The sequence below is a fragment of the Octopus sinensis genome, linkage group LG4 (assembly GCF_006345805.1).
Source record: "Octopus sinensis linkage group LG4, ASM634580v1, whole genome shotgun sequence".
In the NCBI taxonomy this organism is placed as follows: domain Eukaryota; kingdom Metazoa; phylum Mollusca; class Cephalopoda; order Octopoda; family Octopodidae; genus Octopus; species Octopus sinensis.
Genome location: NC_043000.1, coordinates 148,176,995 through 148,194,244, shown reverse-complemented (window position 1 = coordinate 148,194,244; position 17,250 = coordinate 148,176,995). Strand labels below are relative to the sequence as shown.

At 38.1% G+C, this 17,250-nt stretch overlaps 1 protein-coding gene across 2 annotated transcripts in view; it reads right to left on the bottom strand.

Moving 5' to 3' along the window:
- Nucleotides 1–17,250, bottom strand: part of LOC115210848 (myc box-dependent-interacting protein 1) — a 165,995-nt gene that overhangs the window by 9,050 nt on the left and 139,695 nt on the right. For both annotated transcript variants that reach the window (XR_004998910.1, XM_029779604.2), the window contains exons 7-13: nucleotides 15,404–15,489; nucleotides 14,355–14,430; nucleotides 9,674–9,756; nucleotides 7,590–7,696; nucleotides 6,747–6,829; nucleotides 4,587–4,805; nucleotides 1,414–1,515 (exon numbers count right to left, since the gene is read on the bottom strand). Coding sequence is in view for 1 of the 2 variants with exons in the window: in XM_029779604.2 (XP_029635464.1) it covers nucleotides 1,414–1,515; nucleotides 4,587–4,805; nucleotides 6,747–6,829; nucleotides 7,590–7,696; nucleotides 9,674–9,756; nucleotides 14,355–14,430; nucleotides 15,404–15,489 (756 nt within the window). In the remaining variant the exon portion in view is untranslated. The remainder of the gene's footprint in view (nucleotides 1–1,413; nucleotides 1,516–4,586; nucleotides 4,806–6,746; nucleotides 6,830–7,589; nucleotides 7,697–9,673; nucleotides 9,757–14,354; nucleotides 14,431–15,403; nucleotides 15,490–17,250) is intronic.

The window sequence follows — 17,250 nt, the reverse complement described above, 5'->3', positions numbered from 1 at the left end:
ATTTGCCTGTGTTAATTTTGTGATTATTTTCACCAATCTGTTGTATTTTATTTTTGTTTACTGCCTGTGTTGCATACTACAAGCTTTATTTGCTTTTAGGTTGCCTCTTTGTACAAAAAAAACCCCCCAAAAAACAAAGCATGTAATATGCAACACAGGCAGTAAACAAAAATAAAATGGAACATAGTGGTGACATTTAGTAGAGATGACTCGGAAGTTGTTGCTTTTCGATTACTATTGCAAACAGCAGTAGCTTCCTTCAGTTGAATACAAGTTGTTGATTGGTTAAAATTACCCAAATACAACTTTAACACAAAATAACTTCTAATATACGAAATTTTGTCAAAAACGCGTTGAGTGTGAGAAATTACACCAGTATACAAAATTTCAAACTGTTTCGTTAAAAAAAATAATTTTTAAATCTGTGAGCAAAACTGAAGAAATCTGTCTTTTTGTCATCATCAAGAAGTTAAGGCACCTGAGGTCAGCTTTCATCAACTCTTCCAGTGACCTCCTTAGTCTTCTTTAATAGCTTCCTTCAACTTGAACCATCGTTTTTTTTTACCCAAATGTCATCCTCCATACACATTACAAGTTCATACTAGTGTAGTCTTCTCTCTTGTACACTGCAATGATTCCTCTTATATCCAGCTTTCCTTCCAGCACATCTGCGCTCCTTCATACACACTAACATTGTACATTCATCAAAGCAATGCTTACCTCATTTCTTTCCAACATATTATACATCCTCTGCCTTCGACACTCCTCTCCTGCCACCATGCTACAAAGTACTGTGCACACAAACATCAAACAATCTGCCTTTCACTCGGAGAAGTCCTTTGCTGCTAGTAAAGGCTATAGCTCCTTGAACTTTTCCCTCCCTGTTCTTACTCTGTCTACAACACTTTCAGAACATCTACTACCACTGCTAATTAAGTCATTTATCAATTACTTTCATGGACCCTCTCGAACATTTGAAGGAATTTGTGGTAAGTAGCTTGCTAACCAACCACATGGTTCCGGGTTCAGTCCCACTGCGTGGCATCTTGGGCAAGTGTCTTCTGCTATAGCCCCGGGCCGACCAATGCCTTGTGAGTGGATTTGGTAGACGGAAACTGAAAGAAGCCTGTCGTATATATGTATATATATATATATATATATATATATATATATATGTGTGTGTGTCTGTTTGTCCCCCTAGCATTGCTTGACAACCGATGCTGGTGTGTTTACGTCCCCGTCACTTAGCGGTTCGGCAAAAAGAGATCGATAGAATAAATACTGGGCTTACAAAGAATAAGTCCCGGGGTCGATTTTCTTGACTAAAGGCGGTGCTCCAGCATGGCCGCAGTCAAAATGACTGAAACAAGTAAAAGAGTATATGCTCATAACAGAACAGAAATGTTCCCTTACCATTTCATCAGGATTATCTGGTTCAATAACATCAATAACTTCACCAGCTTCAAATGTTAATTCATCACTATCTGCTTGTGAATAGGGATGTGTTGCTTGAACCTAAATAAAATGCAGAAAAGAATAGAATTAAAATCGAGCCAGATTACTGATAAAAGGAAATGTAAGCAGACCAAATATACTGTTATATGCTTCTGTATGTATGATGTATAGAGGTTGGAAATGAGTGAATATCAGGTCAGAGATCTGTTACAGGTAACCAGGGAAACTAGTATAGTTTGTGAATAGCTGGACTAACACTAACTGAAGTAGTAAACCCAACAAGCTTGTTTAGTAAGGATGGTGGTATTTCAATATTTTAATTTGGGTGGTGAGCTGGCAGAAACGTTAGCACGCCGGGCGAAATGCTTAGCAGTATTTCGTCTGCCGCTACGTTCTGAGTTCAAATTCCGCCAAGGTTGACTTTGTCTTTCATCCTTTCGGGGTGGATTAAATAAGTACCAGTTACGCACTGGGGTCGATATAATCGACTTAATCCGTTTGTCTGTCCTTGTTCGTCCCCTCTGTGTTTAGCCCCTTGTGGGTAATAAAGAAATAGGTATTTGGATACTTTACAGAATGAAAAATAAAACCTATAAAAAGAGCAGATGAATCCAAGAGAGTCAGCTGTCATACAATACTGACTTGGGTGTTCCATGGCATCAATTTAAATGGGATGAAATACATCCATTGTGAATGTCTATCAGTCAGTAGCTAAAGTAGCTGTAGACTTAGTATGTCATTGATTTGATGTTGCCTGGTGTGCATACTAAAGCTTACTGAGAGAGAGCAGCTGCTATTAACTTCAGAAGCCATTATCACTTAAATTCTTTGCAAACAATTTTATGAAATAATGTTGATAAGTCAAAAGTGCACAGGACAGATCCCTCAAGGATCGTGCTGGCATGTCTTCTACTCTGAGCAGTCACAAAAGTTCACTAAGATACAAGAAATCAAGTTTTGATCTAGCTCAATGGAATGATAAAGCATAGCTGGACAGAGGAGACACTGAGTGATCGTGAAGATGCATTGAACTCATGGAATCAAAGTTGGAATGATACAAATTGATACAACTGTTTTTGGCAAGGCCAGACAACTAGTTATGACAATATAGTGGAAAGTTGGAAACCAGCATAGTTTCACCAAAAATGAAATGGTATTATGGTCAAATAAGACTAGATAGTGAATTTGAGAGTTGGCATTGGAAAAGGAACTTATACTGTTTTCAATTGACCTGAGACCATAAACCTTTTCCCTAGTTATTTCAGAGTGAAATTCTCAACCACAAAGTAATGCTGACACATTTGGATTTGTTTACCAGACCTCTTTTAATGTAGACGGGCTTGTAGATTAAAAACAAAGTCTCCTTTCTGCCAGAATACAGAGACATTGTGTATCAACAATCAACCAAACTATGAGAACAGAGTAAACTGTGTCATATTTTACATTCAATAACACTTGTCTTAAAAACACATGTTAGTAAAGCTACTGTAATTTCAGTTGTAGCCAGACAAACTCCCTTGATATATGCAAAATAAAAAAAAAAATGTTACATAGTCAAAGGGCACTTGCTTATTTTATTATCCTTCAGTAAAATACTTAACATTCAAGATGATTCAAGCAAGATGATTTTCATTGATATGTAAAAAGCACCATTCGAGCATGATCATTGCCAGTGCTGCCTGACAGGTTCCCGTGCAAGTAGCATATAAAAAGCACCATTCGAGCGTGGTCACTGCCTGACTGACTCCCGTGCTTGTGGCACATAAAAAGCACCATTCAAGCATGGTTGATGCCAGTACCACCTGACTGGAATGTAAAAAGCACCCACTATACTCTCAAAGTGGTTGGTGTTAGGAAGGGCATCCAGCTGTAGAAACTTTGCAAGATTGGATTAGAGCCTGGTACAGCCTCCTAGCTTGCCAGCCCTCAGCCAAACCAGACGTTAAACAACAATCATGATGATGGAATAAACTCTACTAAAGTAAACCTAAATGTTTGAGCAGTGGCCAACAGATCTAATTAGATAGACAAAGTTTTAGTCTAGTTTAGAGTTAGACTAGACTGAGTTGCAGGTGAAACTGGAGTAAAAATTTTACAAGTTGGGACCATTTGAAATGTAATATTGTAATGTTAACAATACTTAATGTTCTGCCAATACTGACAACACTTCTATTTTACATTACAAGGAACATTGATAAAAAATGCTGGTAATGAAGAAGTTTGTTATTTTCACCTTAATTTTTGATTATTCGGCCGTTACATAAAACACAGCCTTGTCTTGCTGAAAACAACTAAGGTGATCATTTTTTTTAAGTTAGAAGAAGAAGAGTAGAGTCTGTGATCTTTACAGGATTTCCTAGACTGATGAAATGAATGTAGTTGATGTCCAGTTCATAGAACTGTAGAGAAAATACGAACAGTTGGTGGTGGGGGGGAGTCTGGCCTGAATGCTTGCAACAAAGTGAACTCTGCTAAAGCTGCTCCAAAACCAACAGGTGAGTTTAAATTGTAAGGTGTGTTAGACCTTCTACTCATTTCTCTAAGCCTCTTGAATTATCTGTTGTGGAATTGAAACTCAGAACTGTGAGTTACTCATCTGATGTGTTTAAACCTCAAGCTAGTTCAAGAACTTACATAGTTATCAAAATCGATCAACATCAATGGAAATCGTAGCTGTGATACCAGTGCCGGTGGCACATAAGAGAACCATCTGAACGTAGCCATTGCCAGCGCCGCCCCGACTGCCTCCATGCCAGTGGCACGTAAAAAGCACCATCCAATCATGGCCGTTTGCCAGCCTCATCTGGCACGTAAAAAGCACCCACTACACTCCTCATGGAGTGGTTGGCTTTAGGAAGGGCATCCAGCCGTAGAAACATTGCCAGATCAGACTGGGCTTGGTGCAGCCTTCTGGCTTACCAGACCCCAGTTGCACCGTCCAACCCATGCCAGCATGGAAAGCGGATGCTAAACGATGATGATGATGAGGAGGACTGAAGGAGAATGAAAATGAAAGTTGAGATAAATAGGATTTAAATCCAAAGCTAGTAAATATTTAGTTTTCTTATCAACTTGACTCAGTTTAACAATAAGAAAAGAAAAATCAAGAATAAAGAGAAGAGAATACATACTTGATATAGTATACCATCTGGAAGCTTTTTAAGGGACTGGTTGTTTGGGGGTACTTCATAGAGACTAGAATCTTCAAGGCATGACTGATATTCTGAAACATTCTCTTCGCAAACACTTACTGAGCCTGCAGAATCCTCAGATGGTTTAGCAGCTGCCTGTAGACTTGGTGAAGTACGTTGAAAGACTGGTTCAGAACTCTCTCCACTGTTAGGGTGTTCCTGTGAATAGTGAAAATTTAAAACACTCCAATTATTTACAAGTGTGTGTGTGTGTATGTGTGTGTGTATAACTAAAGACATTATGACTGAGTGTTTGAAAAGTTTGATGAGATCTTAGGTTTGATCTCACAGCATGGCACCTTGGGCAAGTGTCGTATGTGACATTTAAATGATAAAAGCCTTGTGAATGAAATAGGTTTCAACATGTGAAAACCTGTTGAATAAACTGTACCTGTAATTCAAAAGGCCAGCTTTGTCACACTGTGTGCATTGATTCTGCCTGAAGATCACATTAAAAGTACGGTGGCACGTTAAAAGCTCCAACCGATCGTGGACAATGCCGGACACCCCTGGCACCTGTGCAGGTGGCATGTAAAAAGCACCCACTACACTCGCGGAGTGGTTGGCGTTAGGAAGGGCATCCAGCTGTAGAGACTCTGCCAGATCAGATTGGAGCCTGGTGCAGCCCCTGGCTTCCCAGACCCCGGTTGAACCATCCAACCAGTGCTAGCGCGGAAAACGGACGTTAAATGATGATGATGATGAGTCTGGCAGTGATCCAACTGTAGAAACACTGCCAGATCAGACTGGAACCTGATGCAGCCTCCTAGCTTCCCAGACCCCAGTCGAACCGTCCAACCCATGCTAGCACGGAAAACGGACGTTAAACGATGATGATGAACCATTTACATGTTAATTGAATAAATAAGTAGTTCAATTAAAATAATAATAATAATAATAATTGTGTACAGTGCTCAGGTGCACTACAACTCATCTAAAGTCTATATATAATCAGTGTAGTTTCGGCGGATTTCGGAAAGCATGAGGGCCTTAAAGGATGCAGTGTCATGGCAGTCAACAACTGACGCAGGCAGTTTGTTCCATGCTTCAGCAACTCTGAAAGTCATGGGAGCTGTGCTGTTTTCTGACTTTGTAAGCAATGGAGTACTCAGTGTCAGAACTAACAAACAATCCAATCATTCATATAAATGTAAAATGTTTAAATTTGTCTAAGTTGTTGTTATTTAACCCCAACATTTTTAATTTGACAACTTTATTAACTTGGTTATGGTAGTAGAAGTCGCTGTTATCCTAATCATTGAGGATGGCCACATAACATTTTGTGCTACTTTGAATAACAGCTTGCAAAAATGCCATACATTTGTCACTATCAACTCATCAGGTGATGTATCTCTCTCTTTTTACTACAATCTTGGATAGCATTTATATGGAAATCTGGAATTCATGAGAAACTGAAATGAAGCTCTTTAACCAAATGTGTGATCCAATAAAAAGCAAGATATGTTTCCCTAACAATTCTTGAATTTTAATCAGTACTAAGATGATAAAACCATAATTTCCAATGAATTTGATATCTTAATATGAATGAAATTCTTGTTACAAGTTACTGAAAAATGATTAAGCTATAATCTGTTCAACAGTAAACAAATTCTTAAGGAAGCAATCAGAATTAGGAAAGATTTTGTGAAAGAAAAGCAAAAATATTATGGACAAATAATAAGAATTAGCAAAAATGAAATGGTATTATGGTCAAATAAGACTAGATAGTGAATTTGAGAGTTGGCATTGAAAAAGGAACCTATAAATGCGCCCTTTTAAAGCCTAGCCAGGCTCATGGGCCCAGTTTCCCGGTTTCAATGGCGAATGTGTTCCCCAGCTCGAAGGGACACCAGTCCATTGGAGCGTTACTCATTTTTGCCAGCTGAGTGGACTGGAGCAACGTGAAATGAAGTGTTTTGCTCAAGAACACAACGCGTCGCCCGGTCCAGGAATTGAAACCACAATCTTATGCTGACACCCTAACCACTAAGCCATGCGCCTCCACTAAATTTATATTGAAGTGGAAGTATAAGAATGTGACTAATAAAAGAGTTGATAGCTTAAGATACAGTAAAAAAGGTAAAATTTTGTATTGCCTACTTGGTTACTGATGGCCACATTTTGATAAAGCTCAGACTCTGGTTCATTGATATCCTCTTGACTAGGACAAATTGTTGTATTTTCTGGAAAAGAAATGAAAAATTATTATAAATAATCTTCAAAAAATGATATCTTTAACTAATACTCAAATTTCATAATCATTCAAAAATTAAAAAGAAAAAGTGCTAATTCAAGTTCAGAGTAGCAAGCAAAAAGTTTTCAAAAAATATATATTCATTCATTTTACATCCATTTTTCTATGTTAACATGGGTTAGACAAATATGGTAGTGATTTTTTTTTTACATTCTCTACAAACAAATCATCTTGTGGCATTGCCTTTTGAAAGGTAAATGGAATAAGAAGTCCACTAATAAAAAAAAAAACAGGTAAGAGTTAGCAAAAAAGGCCACTTAGCTGTAAAAATGGGCTTGTCTAACCCATGCTAGCATGGAGAGTGTATGTAAAACAGATGAATAGAGCATTTTCAGCTGCATATGGTTTTTTTCCCTGAAACTTGAGATTCAAGACAAAAGTTTCATTTGAATCGTATCCTTTTGAAGAAGTTTTTTTTGTAGCAAATAATTAATATAAATTACTCAAATAATATATCAAGGGCACTTATTTTGTTTGTGGCCCTTGTGCTGGTGGAACGTAAAAGCACCCACTACATTCTCGGAGTGGTTGGCATTAGGAAGGGCATCCAGCTGTAGAAACTCTACTAGATCAAGAGTGGAGCCTGGTGCAGCCATCTGGTTCACCAGTCTTCAGTCAAATCGTCCAACCCATGCTAGCATGGAAAGCGGACGTTAAACGATGATGATGATTGTTAATTATTAAGTTACCTGAGTCACTCTTTAAAACTAAGGAGATTACACCATTGTCTTTAGATTGCATCTGAAACTGTTGGAAGCTGTCAATTACATTTTGAAGGTGATGATTGCTCTCAGATCTATAAAATAAAAAGGATTGAACAAAAATTATGCCAAATAAAAGTAACGCCACCAATATAATATCAGAAATTGCATTATAATGATGATTATGCATTAATGGATATATACTGTATTTGCTGGTGTATAAGAGACACTCTCACATAAGACAAACCCCTACTTTTTGTTAGAAAAAAATACTATTGGAAAAACAAATTTAATGTTTCATCATACACTAGGAATTACATCTGTAATATGACTACATTAGACACAAGGAAATTTTTGTTACATTTAAGAATAATTAAAATGTCTTATAGTGGTGGTGACCCCCTTCGGTCAGACACTGACCATGGGTTTGCACCTAGAGAGTTACCCTCTGAGGCACAAGTCTGGGCAAGGTTGTTTTATGGGAGACCCGCAGTCGCCCATGCATACCAACCTCCCCTCTCTACGCCACCAGTGCTATCCAAGGGAAAGGCAAGGGCCGATACAGCTTGGCACCTGTGACATCGCAACTCACTTCTACAGTTGAGTGAACTGGAGCAACGTGAAATAAAGTGTCTTGCTCAAGAACACATCATGCAGCCCGGTCCGGGATTCGAGCTCACAACCTCACGATCGTAAGCTCGACGCTCTAACCACTGAGCCACGCGCCTTCACTAATGTCTTAAAATGTCTTATACACTGGTATATATACTATGCAACCACAATATCCCCTTTTATCAGTTTCCCTAAGTCAAATTGTAGAAACTTTGGTTAGTATTAATTTCAAGAACAAAACAGAACCACACCAACATGCTTAAACCTAGAATTGAACCAGAGACATCTAAATATTCAGAGTTATTGTGAGTATTAGCTGCATAATTTGTATAAATCAATATTTGAATATAAAAATAAATGCGCCCTTTTAAAGCCTGGCCAGGCTCATGGGCCTGGTTTCCCGGTTTCAATGGCGTATGTGTTCCCCAGCTGGACGGGACACCAGTCCATTGGAGCGTTACTCATTTTTGCCAGCTGAGTGGACTGGAGCAACGTGAAAAGAAGTATTTTGCTCAAGAACACAACGCGTCGCCCAGTCCAGGAATCGAAACCACAATCTTATGATCATGATGCTGACACCCTAACCACTAAGCCATGCACCTCCACTAAATTTATATTTACTGACATTAAAATGAGAATATTTTGCTCACCAAACGAAATACATTAAATGATGAGTAGAGAAAAATTCAATGGAAATTAATAAGTAATTCAAAAGGTAATAGAATTGCTGTGTTTTTCTGTAGTTTAATATCTTTACTGTACATGTTATAGATTTATCTGAAATCTATACACAAATAATGGAACAGATGTATGGTAGTTTTTGTAAACACACCAAACATTTTCATCATCAGACATTTCAGGATTTGGTAAACACAAACATATAGAGACAGACAGAATGATAGACAAATAGAAAGACAGACAGATAGATAAACAGATGAATAGACAGATAGATAGATAAGTAGACAGATAGGTTGAAAGATTGACAGATGCAGAGATATAAATAGCAAAGAGATGGATGTATATGTGTGTATTTGTATACATGTGTGTGTGTGTGTGTGTGTGTGTGTGTGTAGGTAGGTAGGTAGGTAGATAGATAGATAGATAGATAGATAGATAGATAGATAGGATAGATAGATAGATAGGATAGGATAGATAGATAGGATAGGATAGATAGATAGGATAGATAGATAGGATAGATAGATAGATAGATAGATAGATAGGATAGATAGATAGATAGATAGATAGATAGATAGATAGATAGGTAGGATAGATAGATGGATAGAGAGGGGGAAGCAGAGAGAGAAGTGATGTGAGATTAATGCTAATATTAAATCTTCAAAAGGAAAAAAAGAAAGAGGAAATCAAATTCACTTACATACAGAAAATGACTATGAAAGAAAATATAAACTGGATTTTAAACTAGCAAAAAATAGAGTTGTATAAATAGAATATATATTTACACTGATCGTATCGTTGACTTTCTTTCAGGTAATATAAAATTTGCTGATAAAGACTCACAAATTTCAATCAAAGTTGCTGATATCTGGAAAACAATATAGAAAATTAAAAAAACAAAACAATTTTCGGTTATAAATAACTGTATTTTAAATCAACAAAAGAAACTTGTGTTTACTTGACCAGCTAGAAATAACAGCTAAATAGCCCTCAAATCACACTTAATTAACCTCATCATTGTCATTTAAAAGTCCCTTTTTCCATGTTTGCATGGGTCAAATGGAGTTTATTGAGAGAGACTTTCTGCAGCTAGATGCCCTTCCTTTTGCTAGCCCTCACCCTGCTTCCAAGCAAAGTAATATTTCCCTGTGGCCGCACACATTCTTGCAGAAACTGAAAATGAACTACCATGTTATGTCAAGACAAGGAAAACACACACACACACATATGAAGGCGGCGAGTTGGCAGAAACGTTAGCACGCCGGGCGAAATGCGTGGCCGTATTTCGTCTGCCGTTATGTTCTGAGTTCAAATTCCGCCGAGGTCGACTTTGCCTTTCATCCTTTCAGGGTCGATAAATTAAGTACCAGCTGCACACTGGGGTCGATGTAATCGACTTAATCCCTTTGTCTGTCCTTGTTTGTCCTCTCTGTGTTTAGCCCCTTGTGGGTAGTAAAGAAATATATATGATGGTCATCTTTCAGTTTCTAACAACCAAATCCATCAAAAGGCTTTAGTTGGCCTGAGGCTATAATAGAAAACACTTGTCCAAAGTTCCACACAGTGGAACCCTGTGGTTGGAAGCAAACTTCTTACCACACAACCATATCTCCACTTATAATGATAATAATAATAATAATTGGTGTTAGGAAGGGCATCAAGCTGTAGAAACTTTGCCAGATCAGATTGGCACCTGTGCAGCCTTCTGGCTTGCGAGCTCTCAGTCAAACCATCCAATCCATGCCAGCATGGAAAGTGGACGTTAAATGATGACAATGATGATGATGATGAATGAAATTATTGTGAATAGTGTTGAGGTGTGCTACAATTCATCAAAGGTGCATGTACAGTACATAGAATTATGTACAAAAGTCAGGAAAGTGAAGAGTGTATGAGTCATGATATACATGTGTGCATACATACAGAGGCGGGGATATCAGGTGTAGTGTTGGCGAATTTCAGGAAGCATGGTGGTTTTAAAGGATGCAATGTTTCCGCAACTAACAATTGATGCTTCAGTATATCTTGAGTGTGAAAAAATGTTTCTAAAAGTTAAGGGAGCTGTGTTTTTTACTGACTTTGTAGGCATACCCAGGTGTGTTAGACACATGGAACTCAAAAAGGTGCTCAAGGTGGTTGTTGGCATGATGGTTAATAATTTTGTGGGTGTTTACCAAGTCAGTTGCCAGACATCAGAGCTTCAGTGTATCTATGCCCAGGGAAGCAAGGCATTCAGAGTATGGTAGATACTCGATGGAGGGTATTCACTTGGTTGCACATCTCTGAATAGTTTCCAGGAGATCAATGTCCTGAGCAACATAAGGGTTCCAAACTGGTGATGCAAATTCCAAGCGTGGCCGCACCATAGCCATATACAACTTTAAATAGATAGCTGGAGAGCGGCTGACAAAGGTCTTGCTGAGTGATACCAAGACACCCTCGGCCTTCTTGACAATTTTAGAAAAGTGCTTTGTCCAGTGCAAATCGCTGTTGACAGTAAATGCTCAGGTCACGTTCACAAACTTCTTGATATTAGTTTTGTGGAGAGAGTATGTGGACACTGGATTTTTCCTCCCAAAAGCATAGAGGTACACTTGTCCACAACCAGTTTGAGTTCCAGTCCATGATCCATTGTTGCACTGTGTCCAAGTCCGATTCCAGGAAAGATCTATAGTGTTCAGGATCTGTCCTTTTTATCTCAAGGTACAGCTTGATGTTTGCATATTTCAGCACTGTGGCATTCTTTAAGTTGACATTTATGTCATTAATATATGCATCAAACAAAAGGGAACCAAGAACAGATACCTGCGGTACAACAGATGACATCTCATAGGGTGAAGAATGCTGTCTTAGAACCGTGATTACCTCTTTTTGACTGAGAATGAAGGACTCCAACCAGTTAAAAAGATCAGTTTTCACACCCATTGCAGAGAGTTTTGCCATAAGTCTTTTGTGTGACACAGAATTAAAAGCTTTAGCAAAGTCAAGGTAAACAACATCCACTCATGAGCCACGATCAGCGACTTGAGTGATGTCTTCAAGAAACTCAATAAGTTGATCCTAGCTTTTATCACCTTAGGAAAAAAGAACACATTAGATAAATGTGTTTCAAGATGCCCCCACAAAGAGAGGATGATCAAGGCTGGAATAGCTTTGATCATAAACTTGCTCCACCAGAGTTGACCTGTGGCTACAATACAAACATATTTTAAAATTATAGATAAGAGTACTTTCAGTGGTAAAAATGTCAATTGTTTGACCTTTTATAATGAGAAGTACTCATTACTTGATCAATAACACTATTCACTTCAGAAGGTGGAGTAACTGGAGATGTGTTGTATATACCTTTGCTAAAGGCCTAAGTGAAATAACTATTACTGAGAGTCAAACTTGATTCGTCAGCTGATTGTCATCTATATCAAGGAGCTTGTAGATGAAAATGTACATTTTTTTTATATCGTTTATCTTTTTTTATTTGTTTCAATCATAGGAGTGCAGTCATGCAGGAACAAAGTCTTGAAGGATTTGATCAAACAGATATCAACCCCAGTAATTATTTCAAGTCTGGCACTAATTCAACTGACCTCTTTTGCCGAACCTCTAAGTTGCAGAGACATAAACAAACACAGATTGTAGGTGGAAGGAACACACACACACACACACACACACACACACACACACACAACAGGCTTCTATACAGTTTCTGTCTACCAAATTCACCCATAAAACATTGGCCAGCACTTCTTCAAGGTACTGTGCAGTGGAAGTGATCTTGAAACCATGTGGTTGCAAAGCAAGCTTCTTAACCAAACACCCATGCCAGTACCTATAATGGTACATATGTTTTTTTTTTATTTTGTACTAAAATTTTCTAGGTTTCAGTTATTTTTCTTCCTTCAAAATTCATAGCCCTTTTCCATCCATACTAACATCCATCCTTTCATTTACAGGGTTTGCGAGACTAGTAGAAGGCAGGGGCCAGGAAATATATATTCTCAAACCAAAGACAACATGAGTAGGCCACAACATGATTTGAACCCAAAATGTAGAGAGTCAGAACAAACGACACAAGGCATCCAATCTGAGACTAACAGCTTTGCTAATCCACTACCTTGGATTAGTACTTTTTTTATGAACTCCAAGAAGAAAAGTAAAGTTGACCTTGGCAAGATTTGAACTCGGAGCAGAGAGTTGGACCAGTATTGCAAATCATTCTAGTCAACAGTCTATGAATTCAGCCAATTTATCACCTTTAACCTTTTAGCTTTCGGATTTCTCTGTCAAATATAATGCTTATTCATTCACATTGTTTTGAATTAACCATGTATTATCTTGTGCCTTTGAGATAACAGTGATGTGATGATTGTTCATTTTTAGAATGATATTTTTAGGTGTGTGAGGCCAGGTTTGGCCAGTTTGAACATTAAACAAGTAGAATAATTTGGCAGGATATGGCTGGTTTAAATGCTAAAGGGTTAAACTGCTTTGTGCAATAGAGAGATAAATACTTTTGAAATTATACCTTAAATTCCAATAAAATTTCCATATGAAATTTCTAACAGGAGGCTGAGACTTTAAGGTGGAAAAATTATGGATAATATAAAATAATATCCATTCAGGAATTGCACCATAGCTTTGATCAAAACAATCTATTTATTTCAACGTGTATATCTTAAAGCCCTAGATCAGCATTGATCACACAGACCTGCATTCAAATGAGCCCCAGGTTTGACTATTCTAGGAATCATCATCATCGTTTAACGTCCGTTCTCCATGCTAGCATGGGTTGGACGGTTTGACCGGGGTCTGGGAAGCCAGAAGGCTGCACCAGGCTCCAGTCTGATCTGGCAGTGTTTCTACAGCTGGATGCCCTTCCTAACGCCAACCACTCCGTGAGTGTAGTGGGTGCTTTTTATGTGCCACCTGCACAGGTGCCAGGCGAGGCTGGCAACGGCCACGATCGGATTGGTGCATTTTACGTGCCACCAGCACAGAAGCCAGTCAAGGCGGCACTGGCATCGGCCACGATTCGGATAGTGCTTTTTACGTGCCACCGGCATGGAAGCCAGCCTAGGCGGCACTGGCATCGGCCACGTTCGGATGGTGCTGTAAGAAAAATTAATGTCATTTTTGTAATGGAAAATAGCAAAGTCTACACAATCAATGATATAATGTCATACTATCCTGGGTTGAAAATAGCTGATAAAATAAGGACTTGTTAACTAAATTTGGCCGGGGATATAGAATGCTGCTGATTGAATTGATGGTTATGCATTACTGTACTTATGGATTCTCATAAGATTTAAACTCAACTAAGAACACAGAGGGAGAAAACTAAATCAATGAGAGAATCGTTGTTAATATGGACTGGACAGGTCTGAGTTTTAAAGGGTTAAGAAAAAGTGAAACTTAGAAAAGTTTTGCTTCAATTAAAAGAAAAAAAAATGAAAGGATACTATTACTTACATTTCCTTGTTCTGAATGAAAGGCTTTTTCTGCAGCAAACAGGTTTTGGAATGATTGGGAATAAAACGGTACCCGTCTGAAATAACAAATTGAAATTATTACAGCCTTTGGAACTTACTCTATTAGTTCTTTTGACTAACTGCTAAACTATGGAGATCTAAAGGCACCAACACTGGTTGTCAAGCAGTGGGGAGAACAAACACAAACATACACACACATTATACACACAATGGTCTTGTACACTGTTTTCATCAAACAAATTCACTCACAAGGTATTGATCAACCCAAGGCTATTATAGAAGACACCTTCCTAAGGTGTCATGCAGTGGGACTAATCCTAAAACCAAGTGGTTACAAAGTGAGCTCCTTAATCATAGAGTCATGGCTGCAGTATAAGAAATGTAGGTAAGATAAGCAGTTCACTTATAAAGTGTTAAAATAATTATTATCAAGGTGAGGTTATGAGACCTGGTGAGTGAATTACAGCATATTTGAGAGTAATTAGAGCATATAAATATTTAACAGATGAGCGTTACTGCTAATTAAATTCCTTCTTCTCATCATTCCATTAACTTTAATCTTATAGTGGGAATTTAGGAATATTCAATTAATGTCTCAGACAAGATTTATATCATAAGACAAGATTCCAATATTGCTTGTTTTTAAATATAATAATAATAATAATAATTGTGTACAGTGCTCAGGTGCACTACAACTCATCTAAAGTGTATATATAATCAGGTGTAGTTTCGGCGGATTTCGGAAAGCATGAGGGCCTTAGTGGGCAAGTAGATTAAATACAACAATAAATGCTCTGATCCCTCACAAGTATCAGGGTGGTTGTAATACTTATTAGAGGCATTAAGTTCAAAATTTCATTCTTCTGGGATGAAACTTGAAGTTAAAATAAGCATCACTCAAGTACTGTGGTTGATACAATCAACCCTACTCATCTCTCAAATTTAAGACCTTGTGCTCGTGTTAACAACCAATATTTACTGAAAGTAAAGTTATAAATAGTTTTAAGATATAAGAAAATATTAATTTACTTGTCATAAAACTCTGGAAGTTCAACTTGTAGCTCATTATTAATATCATCAAACACTTTTTTGGCTTCTGTAAACTCTTCTTGTGCCTAAATGAAGGGAAAGAAATATTTTCAGCAATTAACAAGAAAGAGATAAGATAATTTTATAATTTTTTATATTAATTTATCCCATACACAAGTAAAATAAAACAGTAATTTATGAGTAAAAGAAAGAACTTCCACATGGTCATTTACGCTGCTCAAAATAGCAGCCAAGTCTCCCTCAAATCATAACTTCTTTCAAAAAAGGTATGCATTACATTATGTAGGTCTAGATACAATATGTCTGAAAATAAGATGGTTATCCACAGCTGGAATAACTTTGACCAAAGATCTACTCATTCAGGGTTGACCAAGGGTTTACACAACAACAATAAAGTAATTTGCTAAATCAGAATCAACATTTCTCTTCCAAGTGAGACAGCTGCATAAAGTCTTAACAAAGAGTAAGTTAGCCTGTTTATCTAGCATTTGCTTAAATCAGTGATTTTCAACCATAATTTACCTATGGACCCCTTTAATTCCTATTTTACTTGGAAGTTCCTCACAGCTATCTGACGTTTAAAAAACCCTATTATATTTTTTAATTATATATTACTAGGAATTTTATAAGAAAATTGTTAAAATATTGTGTATTGTAGATGTATAACCAATTTATTGCACATAAATTTTTTAAAATCTTATATGAACCCCCAAGGGTTATATGGACCCCAAGGGTCATATGGATCCCAGTTGAGAACCAGACTTAAATGAAGATGACCTCTGACAGATTATCATGTTTTGTAGTTTGGTGGTTGCTGAGAAAACAAGGTGTAGATGAGTTGCTTGTGAGAGTCACACAAGCCATGTAGAGTGGTAACGTGAGAGTTAATATAGTGCTCAGCAAGGAATTTAGCATGTAGGAACTGGAGAATTGTAAGAAGTAGGTGGAGTGGGGGCTCAGTTCTCAGACCCCATCCCACCTGTGTATTACAGTTTTCCAATCCATAACCAACAAGTTTAATAGTAGCTATCTGTGGGAAGTTCTGTGTGCTGATGACACACTTATAGCTGAATCTGGGGTAAGCATGCTCTGCAGGATGTATAATATTAGAACAGATACACAACATAGCACAAATGAACTTAGAGAAGAAGTGGGTAAAAGAATCAGATGTATCTGGCATGAGAGAAGACTGAGCTGGTACAGAGATATGATGCATATGGAGGATGAAAGATTGGTAAAGAAGTATCAAGAATTTGAAATACATAGAACTGGCAGGAGAGGAAGATAGACAGACATGGAAAGAAATGGTGAAAGTTGATCCCAGGTGGTTGAATCTCATGCAGGGGAAGACAAAGGACTACAGCAACTAGTGAGATATTTGTGTACAAAAGAACAGACATATGGTGACAAGGTCCTAGACAGATACACTATTTATGAAACATAAAATTGGTAGCGGAAACTATCAACTACTTCTAGTTTCTCCCATCGAAATAAATATCAATGGAAATAGTAGTTGGGATACCTGTGCCGGTGGCACATAAAAAGCACCATCCGAACGTGGCCAATGCCAGCGCCGCCTCGATTGGCTTCCGTGCCGGTGGCACATAAAAAGCACCATCCAAACGTGGCTGATGCCAGTGCCGCCTTGACTGGCTTCCGTGCCGGTGGCACGTTAAAAGCACCAACCGATCGTGGCCGATGCCAGACTCCCCTGGCACCTGTGCCAGTGGCACGTAAAAAGCACCCACTACACCCGTGGAGTAGTTGGCGTTAGGAAGGGCATCCAGCTGTAGAAACACTGCCAGATCGGACTGGAGCCTGGTGCA